Source organism: Scyliorhinus canicula, chromosome 18 (assembly GCF_902713615.1).
Source record: "Scyliorhinus canicula chromosome 18, sScyCan1.1, whole genome shotgun sequence".
NCBI lineage: Eukaryota > Metazoa > Chordata > Chondrichthyes > Carcharhiniformes > Scyliorhinidae > Scyliorhinus > Scyliorhinus canicula.
Window position 1 is genome coordinate 7,995,123 of NC_052163.1, and position 19,551 is coordinate 8,014,673.

Sequence of the window (19,551 nt, forward strand, 5' to 3'; positions counted from 1 at the left end):
TGTGATACTGGCCTCTGGTTTGCAGAAGAAGTAATATTGCCTTTCTGAACTGCATAGCTCAGTCAGCTGAAGGAGCTCAGGCAAAGCTTGGACATCTGGCCCCATCTACCCTGCTTCTGCTGGACGTCTGTACCATTGCCTACAAAACTGGTTCATTTCTGCATGTGTATCTCACTGTGTGAAGTCAACATCACCGGAAAATGAATTATCCAGCATTGGTCTTCCAGCCAATTGACTTCTGTGAAGGAATATCTCATTGGACTTTGATTCTGGAACACACGTAAAACAATATTTATTTTCTCTGTGGTCTCTGTATTGTAAATCTTTCTTTTCTCTACCTCTCTCTTTACTATCTGAATATTACAGAGGACATCATGAACACTCTTTTGCATTTTGCGAATATGCAAATAAACTAATCCTTTGAGTTCATTCTACCTTCTGCTTGCTGTAGGGTCATTAATAGAAAATTGGATCGCGCCAGAACAGAGTGGTTGAGAAATGTGTGGTTGCTTTTAAAGAAGGAAACAAATTAAAATATTTTTCTGGTGTTGTGAGTGGAGAAATTAGTGCTGCTCCTGTCCATAACACCTAACTGGTGGTGGTAATCCTTCAAATATCAAAGGTGGTGACCCTTGCTGGGAAAGAGAATTAGCCTTGTTCCATGCACTGATGGCTGTTACAAAGAATACAGAAACACACGCTCCTGGATGTTTCAAGACAAAAGCAGCCAGTCTAGGATCGACAGCCAGTGTATTTCATATTTTTCCTTTTCCTTCAAGAGATGCATGTGCTGGTACTTGGAATATTTGACACAGTCACATATTGTTGCTTGGTAGCTCATGTAATCAACCAATGGGCTTTCTGTTTTTGACACTGATATTGCATTATTTGAAATTATGTCAGGCATCACTTTGTACTTTTTATGCTGTTTACCTTATTTCTACTTGTCCTGCTTCTGCCTGCTAATCACATACTCTTGATCATAACGAGTATTCCATTCTGTTTTATCCTGTAGTTGGGGGACTGTGACCAAATTCAAACATGAAGTTCATACATGCTCTTCATTCCCACCCCAGAATACATATTCATCATCACCAAATAGAACATTCATTATCACAAATCAAGTTTCTGTTACCGTGAGTATTTCCAAATCATCAAACTCCCAAATAACACTTGGTTTGGATTTAAAGGATCAGTAGCATACTCTCAGTTGCTCAACCTGTCCAGTTCCTGCTGCCTTCATTGCATTCTGAGGTCAGGATTAATATTTGATGTGAGGATATCCAAATTTATATCGTTGAGATTGACTTTTATATATTAAAAGCAGCAGCTTTCCAAACTAACAAGGGTACCACTATCAAAGTAAACCAGCGTTAAAATTCCCTGACAGCATGCAAATAGTTTAATTAAGGATACTATCCTACATCTGCACTGACAGCTGGCATGGAATGAGCAATGTATCATGGAATAAATCTCTGTGGATAAAGAACTGCTTCTTCTTTCTCGTGTTAATAGATCAAAAAGTTAAATTTATTTTGTTCGAGACCTATTTGAGCAATAAGTGACACATCCATATAGTCTAATTGAAGGACAAAACCAAATACTAATAATAAAATCATACAATCCCTACAGAACAGGAGGCCATTCAGCCCATCAAGCCTGCACCAACCCTCTGAAAGAGTACCCCACCTTGGCCCACTCTCCGTTCCATCCCCACCTAACATGTACATCAAGGGGCAATTTAGCATGGCCAATCCACCTAACCTGTACATCTTTGGACTGTGGGAGGAAACCCACGCAGCCACAGGGACAAAGTGCGAACTCCACACAGTCACCCGACACTGGAATTGAACCCAGATCCTTGGCGCTGTGAGGCAGCCGTGCTAATCACTGTGCCGCCCCAATGTTGATCTTCACACCTCCACTCAACCTTTGCAAGCAACACACAACTTTTACATTATTTAGTGAGTTCTTTTCAATCCAACCATTAGAATTTTTTTTATATTTCAAATCATCAAAAATATTTTCAAACCATTCTGAAACAAATCTAGCATGACATCATCAAGCATGTCCTCCAACCAAGCTCAACTGTGAACAAAAGTTATCCTTCATCCAGTTATATTTGAATATTTAATTAGGGGATGATTAAATAGACTTACTGAAAATACTGACAACCTGAAAAATTCTCCCATACCATTTGACTGCTGGGGCAAACAGAAACAACTTGGGAAGGCGGAAACTATATATTTTTTCCGACGCACACTTATTTGATTTTATTTTTTCTACAGGATAAAATAAACCCGCAATATTTGATGGAATGCTGATTCTTCCTGTGACAATATATCATGAAGCTAAACGCAAATGCCATCTGAATACACACATTGGAAACAGCACATCTCTTTCCTTGTGCTCTGCTAATTTTATACAACCAGACAGGGATGAGATGGAATCGTGGAGACAAATGGCTTACGCGCAAAACAAAATAAAGATCCTCATCACATCGAAATTCACTAATTTGTCCAAGTCATTCATTTGGGACTTCTGGAGGCTGTGGTTCAATTGAAATGCCTCGGCTTCACGGTGTGTTTCCTTGTAAAATTGCTTTTCCATTAACCAATCCAGATTGCTTTGTGCTGCTCACAATACACTTTGCTTGAATATGTAATTGATACGTTCAAAACAGACACACACACATTAATATCCCAGAAATCCATACATTTCTCAAGCGTTCCGTCTCCGTTTGCATGCCCACCATTTCTAAAATACACAAGAGGTTGGGATTTTGTTGGGGTTTCAGCCTTTTCAAGATGGCCCATTTCTGAATATTGAAAATCAATAGCTCTAATGGAGCACCATTAATAGGCTGGTATGGCCAAGTAAAATGGTTTGGCAAGCTTAAATTATGGAAACATTTCACTCAGTTTAAAGATAATTCTTGGTGTAGTCTCCTGCCCAAAAATGCTTAAAAATCTGATGTTTGCATAAGTAATTAGAAGAACTGCCGCCATAATGGGAAATTGAGTGTGGAACCCTGAACCCTTCAAAGCTTCGAGTCCCTCAACCCACGCAAAGCAGTCGCTCAAGCACATCAGACCCGCCCTTGCACATTGCATTGCGTTTTATTCTTCTTTTGTTGGAAGCCATTTATTTTCATGTTCAGCACCAAACAACTGCCAATCCCTGAAGTTATGGCTCATTATTTTTTTCCTAATAAAATTACTTTTGAAATAAAATATTAAGCTACTGCACCAGGTAGTGCAGATGGCTTCGGGTAGAAAGAATGGGCAACATGTTAACAGCGCCAACTCAGCATGGACAGACTGGCTGAACGAAAATAACCCACCCGCTCACATTTTAGGGTGACGGACAATTTAAACCCATTTCTGCGGTAAGGAATTCAACGTACGATGTAACGGTAAAATGCTTTAGGTTGCTTCCAATACATTAACTTCCCTCTTGGAATCAGTACTCTTCAAATAAATGTTCTTTAGATAGCAACCTGAAAATGTTCGTATCATTTGAGGTTATTTCTGTGCTGATTTTGCTATACTCGCCGACGATGCAAACATCGAACCTTATCTCACCGCATTCCCTTAATCTTTCTGCAGTGGTTTCAAGCAGGCCTCTTTCCTTCCTGCTGATAGAGTTAGGTTTATAGCTCAAAAACACCACACAACTGAAAGTTTTTTTTGTGCTTAGAACTAATCTAAATCATTTTCCATGCTGACAATGCACATTTCATCCGTAAGTTTGATGATTCAAATGTGTCCACAGTTGGGGGTTATTCTGTCAAATGGCTTCCAACAGTGACTCTTAAGTTCAAGGATTGGGAAAAAAAAGCAACAAAAAAAATCTCAAGGGGAGAGCAATGTGTCTAAACTTCACAAATTCAAGAATGCTCCAAAGCCAGGATATCCAGGAGTGCAAAAATGAAAGATTTTGGGGCGAAGTGTGAGGTGGGGGTGGGTGGGAATAAAAATGATGCGTGGCTTCCCACAGAGCAAAATAAAAACAAATGATAAAACGTGAACATTCGACTTACGCGTATGACAAAGGAAGTACGATTCCCAGTTTATGGAAGAAATCCAAATAATGGAACCGTGACTCCAGGTGAAAGTGAAAGGCCAAATTCTATCGCACCGGGGGATGTTTTAAAGCTGGCAACCTGCAGTTTCTGCAGATTAAGCTTATTTATCCCCATCCGGCATTAGAACACTCTTACGCGAAGGATTGCACGCCCCCATTAAATCGGCGATCAGGCATGCAATTCCAACGCTCTCAAAAACGTATTGCATTATTACCATATTAAAGTAAGATTTTTATTTAGCAAAATAAACCAAAAAAAAGTCAGCCATTTTCACCTGTGAGTCTCGCCTCCTCCATTCTTGTGTCTGGTTTTCATGTTCAACTATGGCGGCGCGAAGCTGTTTCTCCAAGTTATCTATCTCGCGTTCGTGCTCTCGGACCAGGCTGTCTTTTTCCGCGTTGTGCTGCTGGAATAGGTGGGTCTTCTCCTGCTCATGCTCCAGCTTCAATTCTACTATCTGATTGGACAAGGAAGAGTACTGTTCATCAATACCACATCACTGTTACCATGACAACAATTCTTCTGCTGCATTTTTTCTTCTCCTAATTCCTCTTAAATTGATCAATTTGTCAAAAATATTTATTTCTTTTCCACCCCAATGCAAAACAAAATTTCTGTGTCATTGTGCCACCGGCCCTCTGTAGGTGTTAAAGCACCCCATTGAATTTTCTCATTATATACCTGCTCTCCTATCGACCCCTCCCTCCCCATTTTTGCAAATTGATTATTTTTCCAGGTCTTTCCACAATACCTATGACTAGACAAACAATAAATCCAAACAATATCTTTTGTAGAAACTTTGACTACATATATATTATTTCCCTGCTGCAACAATAAGTGGCCCAAATATTTCTATAAAACTGTAAACCCTAATCCTTATTTAAACCGTTAAATGCCGATTTCTGCAGCTATTCAAAATAAAAAATGCGGTTTCAATGAAAACACGGACAAAAGATTTTTTTCCCCCTAAATCTTTGCAGAATGGATTTTGGATTTTGTTTTTGTGGAAAAATCAGCAGGTTACGATTCTACAGTTCCATTTCCATGCAGACAAAAATCAACCAATTTACAGTCGTTTTTATATGAAAGCCGGAGCATTATCTCGCTGTCAGCTACGTGATTCTGAAATAAACAGACTTACGTGTTCTGCAGAACGCCTGCTGTGCTGGTAGCTCGCTATGATTACACATAAAGCAGTCTATTCCCCAATATTCTGTTCTCAGTCCCTACCAAGCTGGATACTGTGACCTTGGCCAATCCTCAGCTCTTCTCACTAGGTTTGAATGGTAGTATGAAACCGAGGCCTACTTTCTACTGCTTTGATACTAATCCTCCCAGACTGTGCACAATGGCACCCTACCTGGCCTTCTGACTATAGGCAGCTAGGCTGGCTTTGAAGCAGGTGATGAATAGGGGCCTGCAGGATGCCAGATTTCCAGCAAATGCCAGGCCACACAGCTGCTAGGAACAGTCACTTACATTTTTCTTCAGTTTTGGTTGATTTCCGTCGAGATGTCGCTCGGACCAAAAGATATAAGCTCATTTTAAGCACAGACATTCTCTTGTCTAACAGCTGATGGCTAGATCACTCTCAAATATTTCTACATGCGCAGGGCATTCTAAGAGCACTTAACCCTTAGGCAACTTTCAAACTGAAATCAATTAATAAATTCGACCCCAAGGGATGCCTCGATTCAAACTTTCTTTACATGTTTCACTACAGACACACGCAATCTTGAAAATGGTAATGCTTTTCCTCACTTCCCTCCGTACACAAACAATAAAACCAAGGTTTGCTGTTTGCAACGACTTTGCTAGTGTATCACTACATTACAAACCCGCATTGTGGAGCACTGCTCTAATATTCATCAGTTTCGATTCTATTGCCCTGTACTGAACTGATTCAACGCTGCTTACGTTCATGACGCAGCCGTACATATTTCAATTATTTATTATATATTTTTTAAAAGACGCAAAAAAATTGAAGAGGGATTAGGCACGCAGCAGAAGACAAAGAAAAAAGCAATGGCAGGCAACATTTTGAGGTGAGGATTTTGGGCTCGTCCGTGAGGGGTAACAGAACTCTCAATTTTAAAGCAAACTGCTGTCGAGTTTAAAATAAAACAGGTGCACTGGAAGGGCATTCACAGTTAATGCTAATTAATAACAAGTACTCTTACTGATAATAATACTAATGTTTTTCTTTCTTCTCCCCACCCCACTGCAAACAAAAATCGAGCAGTAATCCTTGTTGCATCTTCTTTAGACATCGCAATGTAAAAATACACTTTTCACATCGGATGCTTCCTATGCTGGCTTCTGAGAGGTGGTATCATTCTGCTTGGGCCAGTGTAATGATTATCATAGACATGGGTAATACTTTGCACCTCTTTACTATAATGAATGCACCTTGTCCTGACTCTTCCTTTCATTCTCAACCAGTCATCTTCCTTATAAGGCAAATAGATCTTTGCTCCCATCTTTTTTACCTCAAGTCTCATTTAAGGCAGCATTACTGGTCACTCTGTGCAACACCCAGCACACTTTAATGCTAAAATGGCAGCTTCTCAAGGCCCCTCATACAATCAGTGTAAAGGTAATGCGGCAGAATCAACATCGCTATTGTTTTACACTGAATCTCCAGTGACCAAAATTATTCGAGGCTTTATCTGAAAAGACAGAAAATCTTTGTTTCTATAAAAGTAAAAAAGAATGTGACTATATAGACCTGTTGTTCATATCGTTGCTTGAGTTCCTCCAACTGCCAAGAGAATTCTTTTGATTGCTTCTCCCGGACAGATTTTGATCTACTTAGATCTGCCTCAACCTTCTCCATCTATAAAATGCAAAAGAGAGAATTTTTGATTTGATACAGTAGACAGAGAGACAAAAATCTGTAACTATTTCACTACAGCAAATACAGATTTAAACAAATCGTGTCCAGGATGTGGTTAAAATGTAATTACGTTTCAGCAGCTAATTTTGTTTTCTATTTAAATAAAATCAAGAAATATTCTTGACTGCTCATTTTATGAAAACACCAGCAACAGTTAAAAAAAAATCAAATTTTAAAAAGAACAAAGTTAAAAAAAAATCTGATGACAAAGTAAATCAATCAAATCAGGATCAGAAGCAAACTTCAAATGCATTTGCCACTTTCCTTTGCATAAAGGCCTCCTCCAGTTACAGATTCTGTCCCTGAGGCATCAGCAGACTGATCTGAGGAATATGAATTATACAGTGAAAACTGAAACTATCAAAGTAGCAGGTTAACCCACTGCAGTTGGCAAAGGATGGTTCGAAGATACACAGTGACTGGTTAAAACTGTTCCTGAATTGTGTCTTCATTGAGTGATGGTAGCATTGACACCAGCAATGAGATAGTGGATGTTGAACATGTTGGCCAACTTTTTTTATTCCAAATCCTGTGAATCTGTTTTGTAACTTCACAGCCTACAGGAATGATACTTCAGCCGTAGGAAACTCTCGAATATTAACTCATGTTATTGGCAGCAATGTACCAAGTTCCTAAATCCACTTGAAGATGCTCTTAACAATTCAGGAACATAAGACATAGGAGCAGGAGTAGAACATTCAGTCTTTTGAACCTGCTCAGCCATTCAATAAGATCATGGCTGATCTGGTTGGAGACTAAACACTGCTTTTCTATCTGCTGCCCATAACCTTTGACTCCCTTGTCTAGCAAAAATCTGTCTCAGTCTGTCTTGAGTAAATTCAGTGACCAGCCTCAACTGTCCTCTGGGGAAGAGAATTCCACAAACTAACCACCCTGAGAGAGAAATAAATTCTCATTTGTATTTCTTCTCCTTAAACTATGCCGCCCAATTCTAGTCTCTCACAAGTGGAACACCCCGGTATCTACCTTCTCATGATCTTATATGTTTCAATAAGATCACGTTTCATTCTTCTAAACTCCGATGGGTATAAGATAAGCCCCTCATAAGATTCTTCATAACATAAGCCCCTCATCCCAGGAATCAGTCGAATGAACCTTCTCTGTACTGCTTCGAATGTAATTATACATTTTTTTCAAATAAGGAGGTTGAAACTGTACACAATATTCCAGATATTGGGCGTGAACCAACGGCCACGCTGCGCTGGAAAAGACACTCACCGCTGCACAGCGTGATCGCTGAAAGCTGGGAGGTCCCGCTCCTGGGATCTACCCAACTCGCAACGCCTTCTGAGATCCAATGCGACCTCGCGAGATGTTGCGGTGTAAATCCTGCTCACTTTTTGGAAATTCTGCATATTAGAGTGAGACAGCTAGTCACCCCCTTCGCCTCAGAGACCGCGGGCGAGTGCTGTTCAGCACTGGTCCCCACAAACGGGGACGAGACGGTACGGCATTCGTGGGGATCTCCCAAGGGATTGGAGGCCCCATCTACATGCCCTCCCATAGTGCTTTCGGGTTGGAGGAGGGTGGGGGGGGGGGGGGGGGGGGGGGGGGGGGGGGGGGGGGGGGGGGGGGGGGGGGGGGGGGGGGGGGGGGGGGGGGGGGGGGGGGGAGGAGGGTTGGGAATCGCTTCGGGTCCTTTGAGATCGGGACACCATTTTAAAAACGGCACCCCGATTCTTGCTTCACTGGGGAATTCTGGCACATGGAGCTTCCCACTGTACAAAACGGGGCTTTAGGCGGCCTCGACCATGCATTCCCCGTTCAGGCACCTTATACTACGCGAGTCACGTTTAAAAAAAATTAATTTACGGGATGTGGGCATCGCCGACATTTATTACCCATCCCTTGTTGCCTTTCAAAAGGTAGTGGTGAGTTGCTTTCTTGAACTGCTGCAGTCCCTGAGGTGTAGGTACACCCACACAGCTGTTAGGGAAGGAATTTCAGGATTGTGACCGAGCGACAGTGAAGAAACACGATATATTTCCAAGTCAGGATGGTGAGTGACTTCAAGTGGAATCTCCAGGTGATGGGGTTCCCAGGTATATGCTGCCCTAGGTGATAGCGGTAATGGGTTTGGACGGTGCTGTCTAAGGAACCTTGGTGAGTTACTGCAGTGCATCTTGTAGATGGTACACACGGCTGCTACTGTGCGTCGGTGGTAGAGGGTGTGAATGTTTGTGGAAGGCGGAGCACTCAAGCGGGGCTGCTTTCGTCCGGATGGTATCAAGCTTCTTGAGTGTTGTTGGAGCTGCACTCATTAAGGCAAGCGGAGAGTATTCCATTACACTCTTGACTTGCACCTTGTAGATGGTCAACAGACTTTTGGGGGGGGGGGGGGGGGGGGGGGGGGGTGTCAGAAAGTGAGTTACTCGCTGTAGGATTCCTAGCCTTTGACCTGCCCTGGTAGCCACAGTGTTAATGTGGCTATTCCAGTTCAGTTTCTGATCAATGGTAACGCCAGATGTTGATTTTGGGGGATTCAGCGATGGTAATGCCATTGAATGTCAAGGGGTAATGGTTAGGAGGGCGGCACGTGGTGCAGTGGCTAGCACTGGGGCTGCGGTGCTGAGGACCCAGGTTCGAATCCCGTCCCTGGGTCACTGTCCGTGTGAAGTTTGCATATTCTCCCCACATCTGCGTGGGTTTCACCCCCACAACCCAAAGATGTACAGGGTAGGTGGATTGACCACGCTAAATTGCCCCTTAATTGGAAAAAAAATAATTTGGTACTCTAAATTTATTTTTAAAAAGAGGTGATGGTTAGATCCTCTCTTATAAGATATGGCCATTGCCTGGCACTTGTGTGGTGCAAACGTAACTTGCCACTTGTCAGCCCAAGCCTGGATATTATGGAGCCCCCCCACAGTCATGCGCTATCTGGATCCCCAGGTCCCTGAACTTGGTTTGGACCAGTTTGAATGGTAGTGTTCCCAGCTCTGCTTATCGCCCCTGGGGGTTCACCGGGACGATTTCGCTCTTGCTCAGGTTGAGTTTGTGTTCTGAGGAGGCTCGAACTCCCTCAGGAGTTTCATAATTTTATCCATGCTGGCTAGGGGGTTTGAGAGGCAGAGAAGCAGGTCATCTGCATAGAGTTGAACTCTGTGCTCCCTGTTACCCCTTTGGATGCCTTTCCAACCCTTTGCTGATCAAAGAGCGATGGCCAGTGGCTCAATTGTCAGGGCAAACAGAAGTAGGAACAGCGGGCATCCCTGCCTCATGCCTCTATGCAGCTGGCAATATTGAAAGCTGGTGGTGTTCGTCCGTATGCTTGCCATGGGAGTGCTGTACAGTAGTTTCACCCACGAGGTGAACCCTGACCCAAACTCAAACCGTTCCAGCACCTCCATTTAACTCAGTCAAAGGCCTTCTCTGCATCCAGGGAGATGATCACTTATGGCGTCTCCTCCCACGGTGGGGTCATAATCACATTCAGCATGCGTTTGATGTTCACCATCAGCTGTCTATCCGTGACAAATGTGGGCATCACGGTAGCATAGTGGTTAGCACAATTGATTCACAGCTCCAGGGTCCCAGGTTCGATTCCAGGCTTGGGTCACTGTCTGTGCGGAATCTGCATGTTCTCCCTGTGTGAGCGTGGGTATCCTCTGGGTCTTCCGGTTTCCTCCCAGTCCAAAGATGTGCGGGTTAGGTGAATTGGCCTTGCTAAATTGCCTTAGTATCCAAAAAATATCCTTAGTGTTGGGTGGGGTTACTGAGTTATGGGGTTAGGGTTGAGGTGTGGGCTTGGGTAGGGTGCTTTTAGAGCCGGTGCAGTCTCGATGGGCCAAATGGCATCCTTCTGCACTATAAATACTATGCTCTATGAACCAACCTGGTCTGATCTTCCACAGTTACTTCTGGCAAGCATCTCTAATATCCCCGTCAGAACTTTAGAGTCAGTGTTCGGGAGTGAGATGGGTCTGTATGATCCACACTCTGTTGAATCTTTGGGATCAATGAGATCGAGGCCTGTGCCAGAGTGGGTGGCAGGGCCTCCCTCGACAGTGAGTCATTGAACGTCTCTCCGGTCCGGAACCTGTCCGGTCCTGGTGTTAAAGACTCCTCCAATGATCAGTCGGTGGGAATCAAGGTCGAGGATATCTGCCCTTCCCTTTTTAATGAACTTGGTGTCGCCCTCAGGCTTTTTAGAAGGGCGAAGACTCTGGATTTTTTCACTGCTCCGTTCAGTTCCCTCACGTTCCAGGTGACTATCCTGATGGAGGTTTTCGGTTTCCCTCCCCCACCTTCTTCTGGGGTCAGCCATACTTATCTTGGGGACATTTTTTGATTTGATTTATTATTGTCACATGTATTAGTATACAGCGAAAAGTATTGCTTCGTGTATGCTGTACAAACAATGCATACCATACATAGGGAAGGAAGGAGAGACTGCAGAATGTAATGTTACAGTTCTGGCAAGGTATAGAGAAAAGATCAACTTAATAACATTGTTAGAGAGTTTAAAAGAGTTAGAATGAAGTTTTCGAAGCATTGAACAAGAGTAAAAGATAGAATTAGAGGGCATGCTGGGCACAGCTTGCAAGAAGTCGCCTCGCTCCGGCGCCATATTATAGACATAGAATGTCTATGTTATGGCGCCCGAGCAAGCCGACCTAGATCGAGGCCATCTTAGAAGGGAGAAAAAATGTCCCTCCATGTGCCTCCATGCCAGAGCTCGCATTTATTCTTGGGCCATCGAAGGTGGCACTGCCACCTTCCTCTTTCCAACTTACTCCTTGTGTGACCTCTGTACCAGCATTTTACCCTTCCTCCCCTCCTCCACCCTCCAGAAGCCCCTCGGCCTTTACGGTCTCCCCTTTACCTGCACCCCCCTCCCTTGCCCTTCGCACCCTCCCGCCCGACTCTACCTCCCTCTTGGGAGGTCTGCCGCACCCCCCCCTCCTTCATTTTACTCCCATACACCAGCTTGCCTGCTAGTGTGGTAACATCCCCCCCTGGAAAACAGAGCCTCCCCCCACCCCGCGCAATCTGATGACATGAAGATTCTATCATCGGGAACTGTTCTTTTGGTCATCCACCTTAGAGTCTCTTCTGGGCCATCACCAACCTTGTGACCTTGGCCTCAAGTGAAGCAATCTGCTCATCTAGGTCAGTGGCCGCTTTCTCCAGTTCCTCTAGTCTCCGCTTCATTTATGGGGGTCAGTGCGGCCTCTATTGCCGACTTCTTTGCTGACATAAAATCCTCCTTTGCTGCCTCTCTGTGTTTTTGGAGCTTTGTGGAGATAAACTCCTTTAGTTTCTCCGTTGCTGACTGGATCAGCGTTGGCGACCCTGCTGTGTCTGCGATGTTGACGTCTGCGTCGCTATGCGGCTCCCCATGTTCTGGGGTTGGTGTCTTTCTTTGTTTGTTTTTATTGGCCTTGCGGCCTGGCTGCTGGTTCGCCGGCATCTCAATTGGGCAGGTTACAGCTGGGGGTTCGGTTAGTTCACATTTCCGTCTTTTCGGTGCCCGTTCAACGAGTTAAAATGATCCAACAAAAACTTCCAGGAGAGAACCACCTTTCGTCTGACCGCTCAGCTCATGGCTGCCACCAGAAGTTCCCACCTAAGTATTCTACTCCTAGTTTCCAGCACTTGGCCCATAGCCTTGTATGCTTTGGCAACGCAAGTGTACATCTAAATATTTCTTCAATGTTATAAGGGTCTCTGCTTCCACCAGCCTGTCAGGCAGCGAGTTCCAAACTCCCACCACCCTCTGGGTGAAAAGCTTTTCCTCACATCCCCACTAGACCTCCTGAGCTTACCTTAAACCTATGCCCCCTGGTCATTGATCCCTCCACCAAGGGGAAACATTTCTTTCAGTCTATTCTATCTATCCCCTCATAATTTTATACATCTCAATCATGCCCACGCTCAATCTCCGCTGCTCAAAGGAAAACAACCCCTGTCTGTCCAATTTCTCTTCCGAGCTAAAACTCTTTAGCCCAGGCAACATCTGGTAAATCTCCTGTGCACCCCTTTCAGTGCCATCACATCCCTCCTACAATGTGGATTCCAGAACTGCACACAATACTCTAGCTGTGGCCAAACCAATGTTTTATAGAGTTCCAGCATAACCTCCCTACTCTTCAACTCTATGCCTCGGCAATAAAGGCAAGTATACCATATGTCTTCTTTATTCAATATAAATTAAGTGTGCCCAATTATTTTTTTTCCAATTAAAGGGAAATTTAGCGTGGCCCATCCACCTAGCCTGCATATCTTTGGGTTGTGGGGGTGAAACCCACGCAGACACGGGGAGAATGTGCAAACTCCACACGGACAGTGACCCAGGGCTGGGATTAAACCCAGACCCTCAGCTCTGTAGTCCCAGTGCTAACCACTGTGCCACTTGCCGCTTCTACTATATGCCTTCTTTTTTTTTAAATATAATTTTTATTGGAATTTTTTACAGAAAATATGAAACATAACGACAAACAATGAAATGCAACAAAATAACCCATAATAACTGTAACACCCCCAGACCGTATCGACGCATGTATCACACCCCCCCCCCCAACCCCAATGAACAACAAAAGAACTTAAAATATATTAAAATTAAATAAACAAACATAGTCATTGTCCGCCCCCCCCCTTTTCCCTCCCCCTTCCCCCCCTTTCCCCTCCCCCTTCCCCCCCCTTCCCCTCCCCCTCCCCCCCTTTCCCCTCCCCCCCTTCCCCCCCTTTCCCCTCCCCCCCCTTCCCCCCCCTTTCCCCTTCCCCCCTTTCCCCTCCCCCCCTTTCCCCTCCCCCCCTTTCCCCTCCCCCCCCTTTCCCCTCCCCCCCCCTTTCCCCTCCCCCCCCCTTTCCCTCCCCCCCCCTTTCCCCTCCCCCCCTCCCCCCCCCCTTTCCCTTCCCCCTTCCCCCCCCTTTCCCCTTCCCCCTTCCCCCCCCCTTTCCCCTCCCCCTTCCCCCCCCCTTTCCCCTTCCCCCCCCTTTCCCCTTCCCCCTTCCCCCCCCCCTTTCCCCTTCCCCCTTCCCCCCCTTTCCCCTTCCCCCCCCTTTCCCCCCTTTCCCCTTCCCCCTTCCCCCCCCCTTTCCCTTCCCTCCCTTCCCCCCCCTTTCCCCTTCCCCCTTCCCCCCCCCCTTTCCCCTTCCCCCTTCCCCCCCCCCTTTCCCCTTCCCCCTTCCCCCTTCCCCCTTCCCCCCCCCCCCCGGGTTGCTGCTGCTACTGTCCCTGTACCCTATCGTTGAGCCAGAAAGTCGAGAAAAGGTTGCCACCGCCTAAAGAACCCTTGTACCGACCCTCTCAGGGCGAATTTGACCTTCTCTAGCTTAATGAAACCCCCCATGTCATTGATCCAGGTCTCCACGCTTGGGGGCCTCGCATCCTTCCATTGTAGCAAGATCCTTCGCCGGGCTACTAGGGACGCAAAGGCCAGCACACCGGCCTCTTTCGCCTCCTGCACTCCCGGCTCCACCCCAACCCCAAAAATCGCGAGTCCCCATCCTGGCTTGACCCTGGATCCCACCACCCCCGACACCGTCCTCGCCACCCCCTTCCAGAACTCCTCCAGTGCCGGGCATGCCTAGAACATATGGGCATGGTTCGCTGGACTCCCCGAGCACCTGACACACCTGTCTTCACCCCCAAAGAACCTACTCATCCTCGTCCCAGTCATGTGGGCCCTATGCAGCACCTTGAATTGGATGAGGCTAAGTCGCGCACACGAGGAGGAAGAATTAACCCTCTCCAGAGCATCAGCCCATGTCCCGTCTTCGATCTGTTCCCCCAGTTCCCCCTCCCACTTAGCTTTCAGCTCCTCTACTGACGCCTCCTCCGCCTCCTGCATAACCTTGTAGATATCAGATATCTTCCCCTCTCCGACCCAGACCCCCGAAAGCACCCTGTCGCTCACCCCCCTCGCGGGAAGCGAAGGGAATCCCTCCACCTGCCGCCTAGCAAATGCCTTTACCTGCAGATACCTGAACATGTTCCCCGGGGGGAGCTACTATATGCCTTCTAACCACTTTATCGACCTGCCCTGCTACCTTAAGAGCCGATGTATATGCACACTAAGGTTACTCTGATCCTCGGTGCTTCCCAGGATGCTGCTATTCATGATGTATTCCCTTGCCTTGTTTGTCCCGCTCAAGTGCATCACCTCACATTTATGTGAAATTCATTTCATTTGCCACTGATCAGCCCATCTGACCAGTCCATCTATACAATCCTGTAATCTAAGACTATCCTCGTAACATCTGCGAACTTACTGATCAACCGTCCTACATTCATGTCTAAATCCTTTATATGAACCACAAACAGTAAGGGTTTCCAGTCAGTAAAACACCTTTCGATCATCACATTCTGCTTCTTGCCACTCAGCTAATTCTGGATCCAATTTGCCAAATTTACTTGGATCCCATCAGCTCTTACTTTCGCAATCAGTCTCCCAAGTAGGACCTTATCAAAAGTCTTGCTGAAGTCCAAGTTGACGACGTCAAATGTATTTCCCTCATCCTTTTTAAAAAAGTATTTTTATTAAGGTTTTGCAGAATTTTTCATAATAAAACAGTAGTAACCATAATAACAAAACAAACTAGAATGAATAGTGCAAAAAGAGAATATGCAATAACAATTAAATAGACATTACCCCACGTGACCCAGTCTTCCCACACCATCCCAATGAAGCACTCATCCCCCCCCCACACGGATTGCTGCTGCTGCTGACATTTTAATTTTCCCCGAGAAAGGCGACGAACAGCTGCCACCTCCGAGAGAACCCTAGCGTAGACCCTCTTAAGGCAAACTTTATTTTCTCGAGGCTGAGAAACCCAGCCATGTTGGTAACCCAAGTCTCTACACTCGGGGGCTTCGAGTCCCTCCACGTTAATAAAATCCGTCTCCGGGCTACTAGGGAGGCAAAGGCCAAGGCGTCGGCCGCTTTCGCCCCCCCCGAACTCCCGGGTCTTCTGACACTCCAAAGATCGCTATCCCTGGACTCGGCACCACCCGTGTATTAAGCACCTTGGACATTGCCCTAGCGAACCCTTGCCAGAACAGTCGAAGCTCCGGGCATGCCCAAAATGTGTGGACATGGTTTGCAGGGCTGCCCTTGTATCTCATATAACTGTCTTCTACCCCAAAAAACTTGCTCATTCTCGCTGCCATCATGTGTACCCGGTGGATCACCTTAAATTGAATTAGACTGAGCCTGGCACATGGTGAGGAGGAATCAACACTGCCCTCGAACTCTGCCCACAGACCCGCTTCCAACTGCTCACCTAGTTCCTCCTCCCACTTGCCCTTGAGCTCCTCCACCAGGGTTTCCTCCGCCTCCTGTAGTTCGTGGTAGATATTCAACACCCTTCCCTCCCCCACCCAGGTGCCGGAGACCACCCTGTCCTGTATCCTCAGTGGCGGCAGAGTCGGAAAGGCCACTACCTGTTTTTTCAGGAAGGCTCGTACTTGCAGATATTTAAAGGCGTTTCCTGGCGGAAGATTAAATTTGTCCTCTAGCACCTTCAAACTGGGAAAGCTTCTGTCTGAACAGATCTCCCATCCTTCTGATGCCTGCCCTCTGCCAGCTCTGGAACCCATCATCCATCCAACACAGGACAAACCTGTGGTTGTTGCATATCGGGGTCCAGACCGACGCTCCCTCCACCTTCTTGTACCTCCTCCACTGACCCCAGATCCGCAATGTCGCCACCACCACCGGACTTGTGGAGTAATGGGTCTGCGAGAACGGCAAAGGAGCTGTTATCAAAGCTCCCGGACTAGTACCTTTACATGATGCCACCTCCAGCTGCTCCCACGGCCACCGCCCACTCCCCCCCGCGCCCAATCATTGCTATATTGGCCGCCCAGTAGTAGTTGCGAAAGTTCGCAGCGCCAGCACCCCCCCCCCCCCCCCCCCCCCCCCCCCCCCCGACTGTGCTCCAACAGTGATCTCCTTACTGGCGGGGTCTTATTCGCCCACACAAAGCCCGTAATGATCCTACTCACCCGCTTAAAAAAGGCCTCAGGGATGAAGATGAGGAGGCACTGAAACACAAACAAAAATCTGGGGAGGACAGTCATTTTCACGGTCTGCACCCTCCCTGCCAGTGACAGCGGGAGCATGTCCCACCTTTTAAAGTCACCTTCCATTTGCTCCACCAACCGGGTCAAGTTGAGCCTGTGCAGGGCATCCCATTTCCTGGCCACCTGTATACCCAGGTAATGGAAACTTTTCTCTACCATCCTGAGCGGCAGCTCTTTCAGTCTCCCCTCCTGCCCCTTAGCCTGGATCACAAACAACTCGCTCTTTCTCATGTTCAGTTTGTACCCTGAAAAACTACCAAAATCCCTCAGGATCCACAGAACCTCCCCCATCCCCTCCACAGGGTTTAGCACAGGGCTAAAAGAGCTGGCTTTGAAAGCAGACCAAGGCAGGCCAGCAGCACGGTTCAATTCCTGTACCAGCCTCCCCGAACAGGCGCCGGAATGTGGCGACGAGGGGCTTTTCACAGTAACTTCACTGAAGCCTACTTGTGACAATAAGCGATTTTCATTCCATTTCATTTCATTACAACCATCAAACCTCCGCATAATTTATAAATCTTCAATCAAATCTCCTCTTAGCTTACTTGCTTTTCACAGAAATCATTGAATCCCCAGTGCAGAAGGAGATCATTAGAAAGAGCACCCTTCCCAGGCCCACTCCCCTGCCACATGCCCATAACCCTACCAAATCTATTGGACACTAAGGGGCAATTTAGCATGGCCAATCCACCTAACTTTGGACTGTGGGAGGAAACCGGAGCACCCGGAGGAAACCCACACAGACACAGGGAGAAAGTGTAAACCCTGGCGACTAGGACCTTTTCACAGTAACTTTATTTGAAGCCTACTTGTGACAATATGCGATTTTCATTTCAGGGTCCGAAATGTACAGTAGCAAATCATCCGCGTATAGTGAGACCCGATGTTCCACCCCCCCCCCCCCCCCCCCACCCCCCCAACCACCGAACCAGTCCCCGCCAGTTCCTCGAGGCTCTCAGCGCCATAGCTAGTGGTTCTATAGCTCGGGCAAATAGTAACGGGGAGAGGGGACACCCCTGCCTCGTTCCCCAGTGAAGCTCGAAGTACCCCGAACTCAGCCGGTTTGTACATTTGCTAGAGGCGCCTGGTACAGCAATTGCACCCAGCCAATAAAGCCCTCACCAAACCCGAACCTCCCCAGCGTTTCCCAGAGGTACTCCCACTCCACCCAGTCAAAGGCTTTCTCTGCATCCATCGCTGTTACCACCTCCGCCTCCCCTCCCTCTGAGGGCATCATAATAATATTCAATAGTCTCCGGACATTGGTATTGAGTTGTCTGCCTTTAACAAACCCAATCTGGTCTTCCTCTATCACCCCAGGGACGCAATCCTCAATTCTTGTGGCTAGAATCTTAACTAGCAATTTGGCAACCACGTTTAAAAGCGAAATCAGCCTGTATGATCCGCAATGTTCAGGGTCCTTCCCTCATTAAAGAACGAGTGAGATCAAAGCCTGTGGCATTGTTGGGGGGAGGGTTCCTTTCTCTCTGGCCTCATTGAAGGTCCTCATCAGGAGTGGGCTCAATATTTCTGAAAATTTCTTATAGAATTCTACCTGGTAACCGTCCGGCCCCGGGGCTTTACCCGATTGCATGCCCTCTATACCCTTGACAATCTCCTCCAATTCAATCGGGGCCCCCAGCCCCTCCACCAGGTCCTCTTCCATCTTTGGAAACCTCAACTGGTCCAAAAATTACCTCATCCCTTGCGCTCCCGTCGGGGGCTCCGACTCGTAAAGCTTACTGTAGAATTCCTTAAAGACTTTGTTCACCCCCGCGGATCCAAGACCGTGTTACCCTCCTTATTCTTTACTCCCCCGATTTCCCTGGCTGCCTCCCTCTTTCGCAGTTGGTGTGCCAGCATTCTACTCGCTTTCTCGCCATACTCATAGACTGCCCCCCCTTGCCTTCCTCAGCTGTGCTACTGCTTTCCCTGTGGTCAGCAGTTCAAACTCCGCCTGCAGACTCCGCCGCTCCCTCAGTAGCCTCGGAGGCCTCCGCGTATCTCCTCTCCTGTCCACTCGGAGTATCTCCTCCACCAGTCTCTCCTTCTCCGCTCTTTCTCTCTTTTCCCTATGGGATCGAATTGAGATGAGTTCCCCTCTGACAACTGCCTTCAGAGCCTCCCAGACCGTTGCCGTTGCTACCTCACCTGTATCGTTTGTTTCCAGGTAATCCTGGATGTTCCTGCAATCCGCCCGCAAACCTCTTCATCTGCCAGCAGCCCCACATCCAGTCTCCAGAGTGGGTGCTGCCCTCTCTCCTCACTGAGCCGCAGGTCCACCCAGTGCGGGGCATAGTCCGAGACTGTGATTGCTGCGTATTCTGTCCCTGCCACCTTTGGTCTCTCTGCGTCAGGACCCGACTGTCCCTTCCTCGATTCTCTGAAATCCATCCCTCACAGGTAGGACCCAATCACCACCTGTTGCCGGGTAGAATGCAGTCTTTGGCCAATTTATTGGCCACTAGCCAACCAATTTCATCAAATCCCTCCGAAATCATGGGTGCCAAAAAGTCT

The 19,551-nt window shown here is 47.0% G+C and overlaps 1 protein-coding gene across 11 annotated transcripts in view; it reads right to left on the reverse strand.

The window, feature by feature from the left end:
- The window catches only part of cep112 (centrosomal protein 112), a 698,524-nt gene that overhangs the window by 293,977 nt on the left and 384,996 nt on the right, over positions 1-19,551 (reverse strand). For all 11 annotated transcript variants that reach the window (XR_005457964.1, XR_005457967.1, XR_005457965.1 and 8 more), the window contains 2 exons: positions 6,816-6,923; positions 4,362-4,544 (listed from right to left, as the gene is read on the reverse strand). Coding sequence is in view for 7 of the 11 variants with exons in the window: in XM_038777029.1 (XP_038632957.1) it covers positions 4,362-4,544; positions 6,816-6,923 (291 nt within the window). In the remaining 4 variants the exon portion in view is untranslated. The remainder of the gene's footprint in view (positions 1-4,361; positions 4,545-6,815; positions 6,924-19,551) is intronic.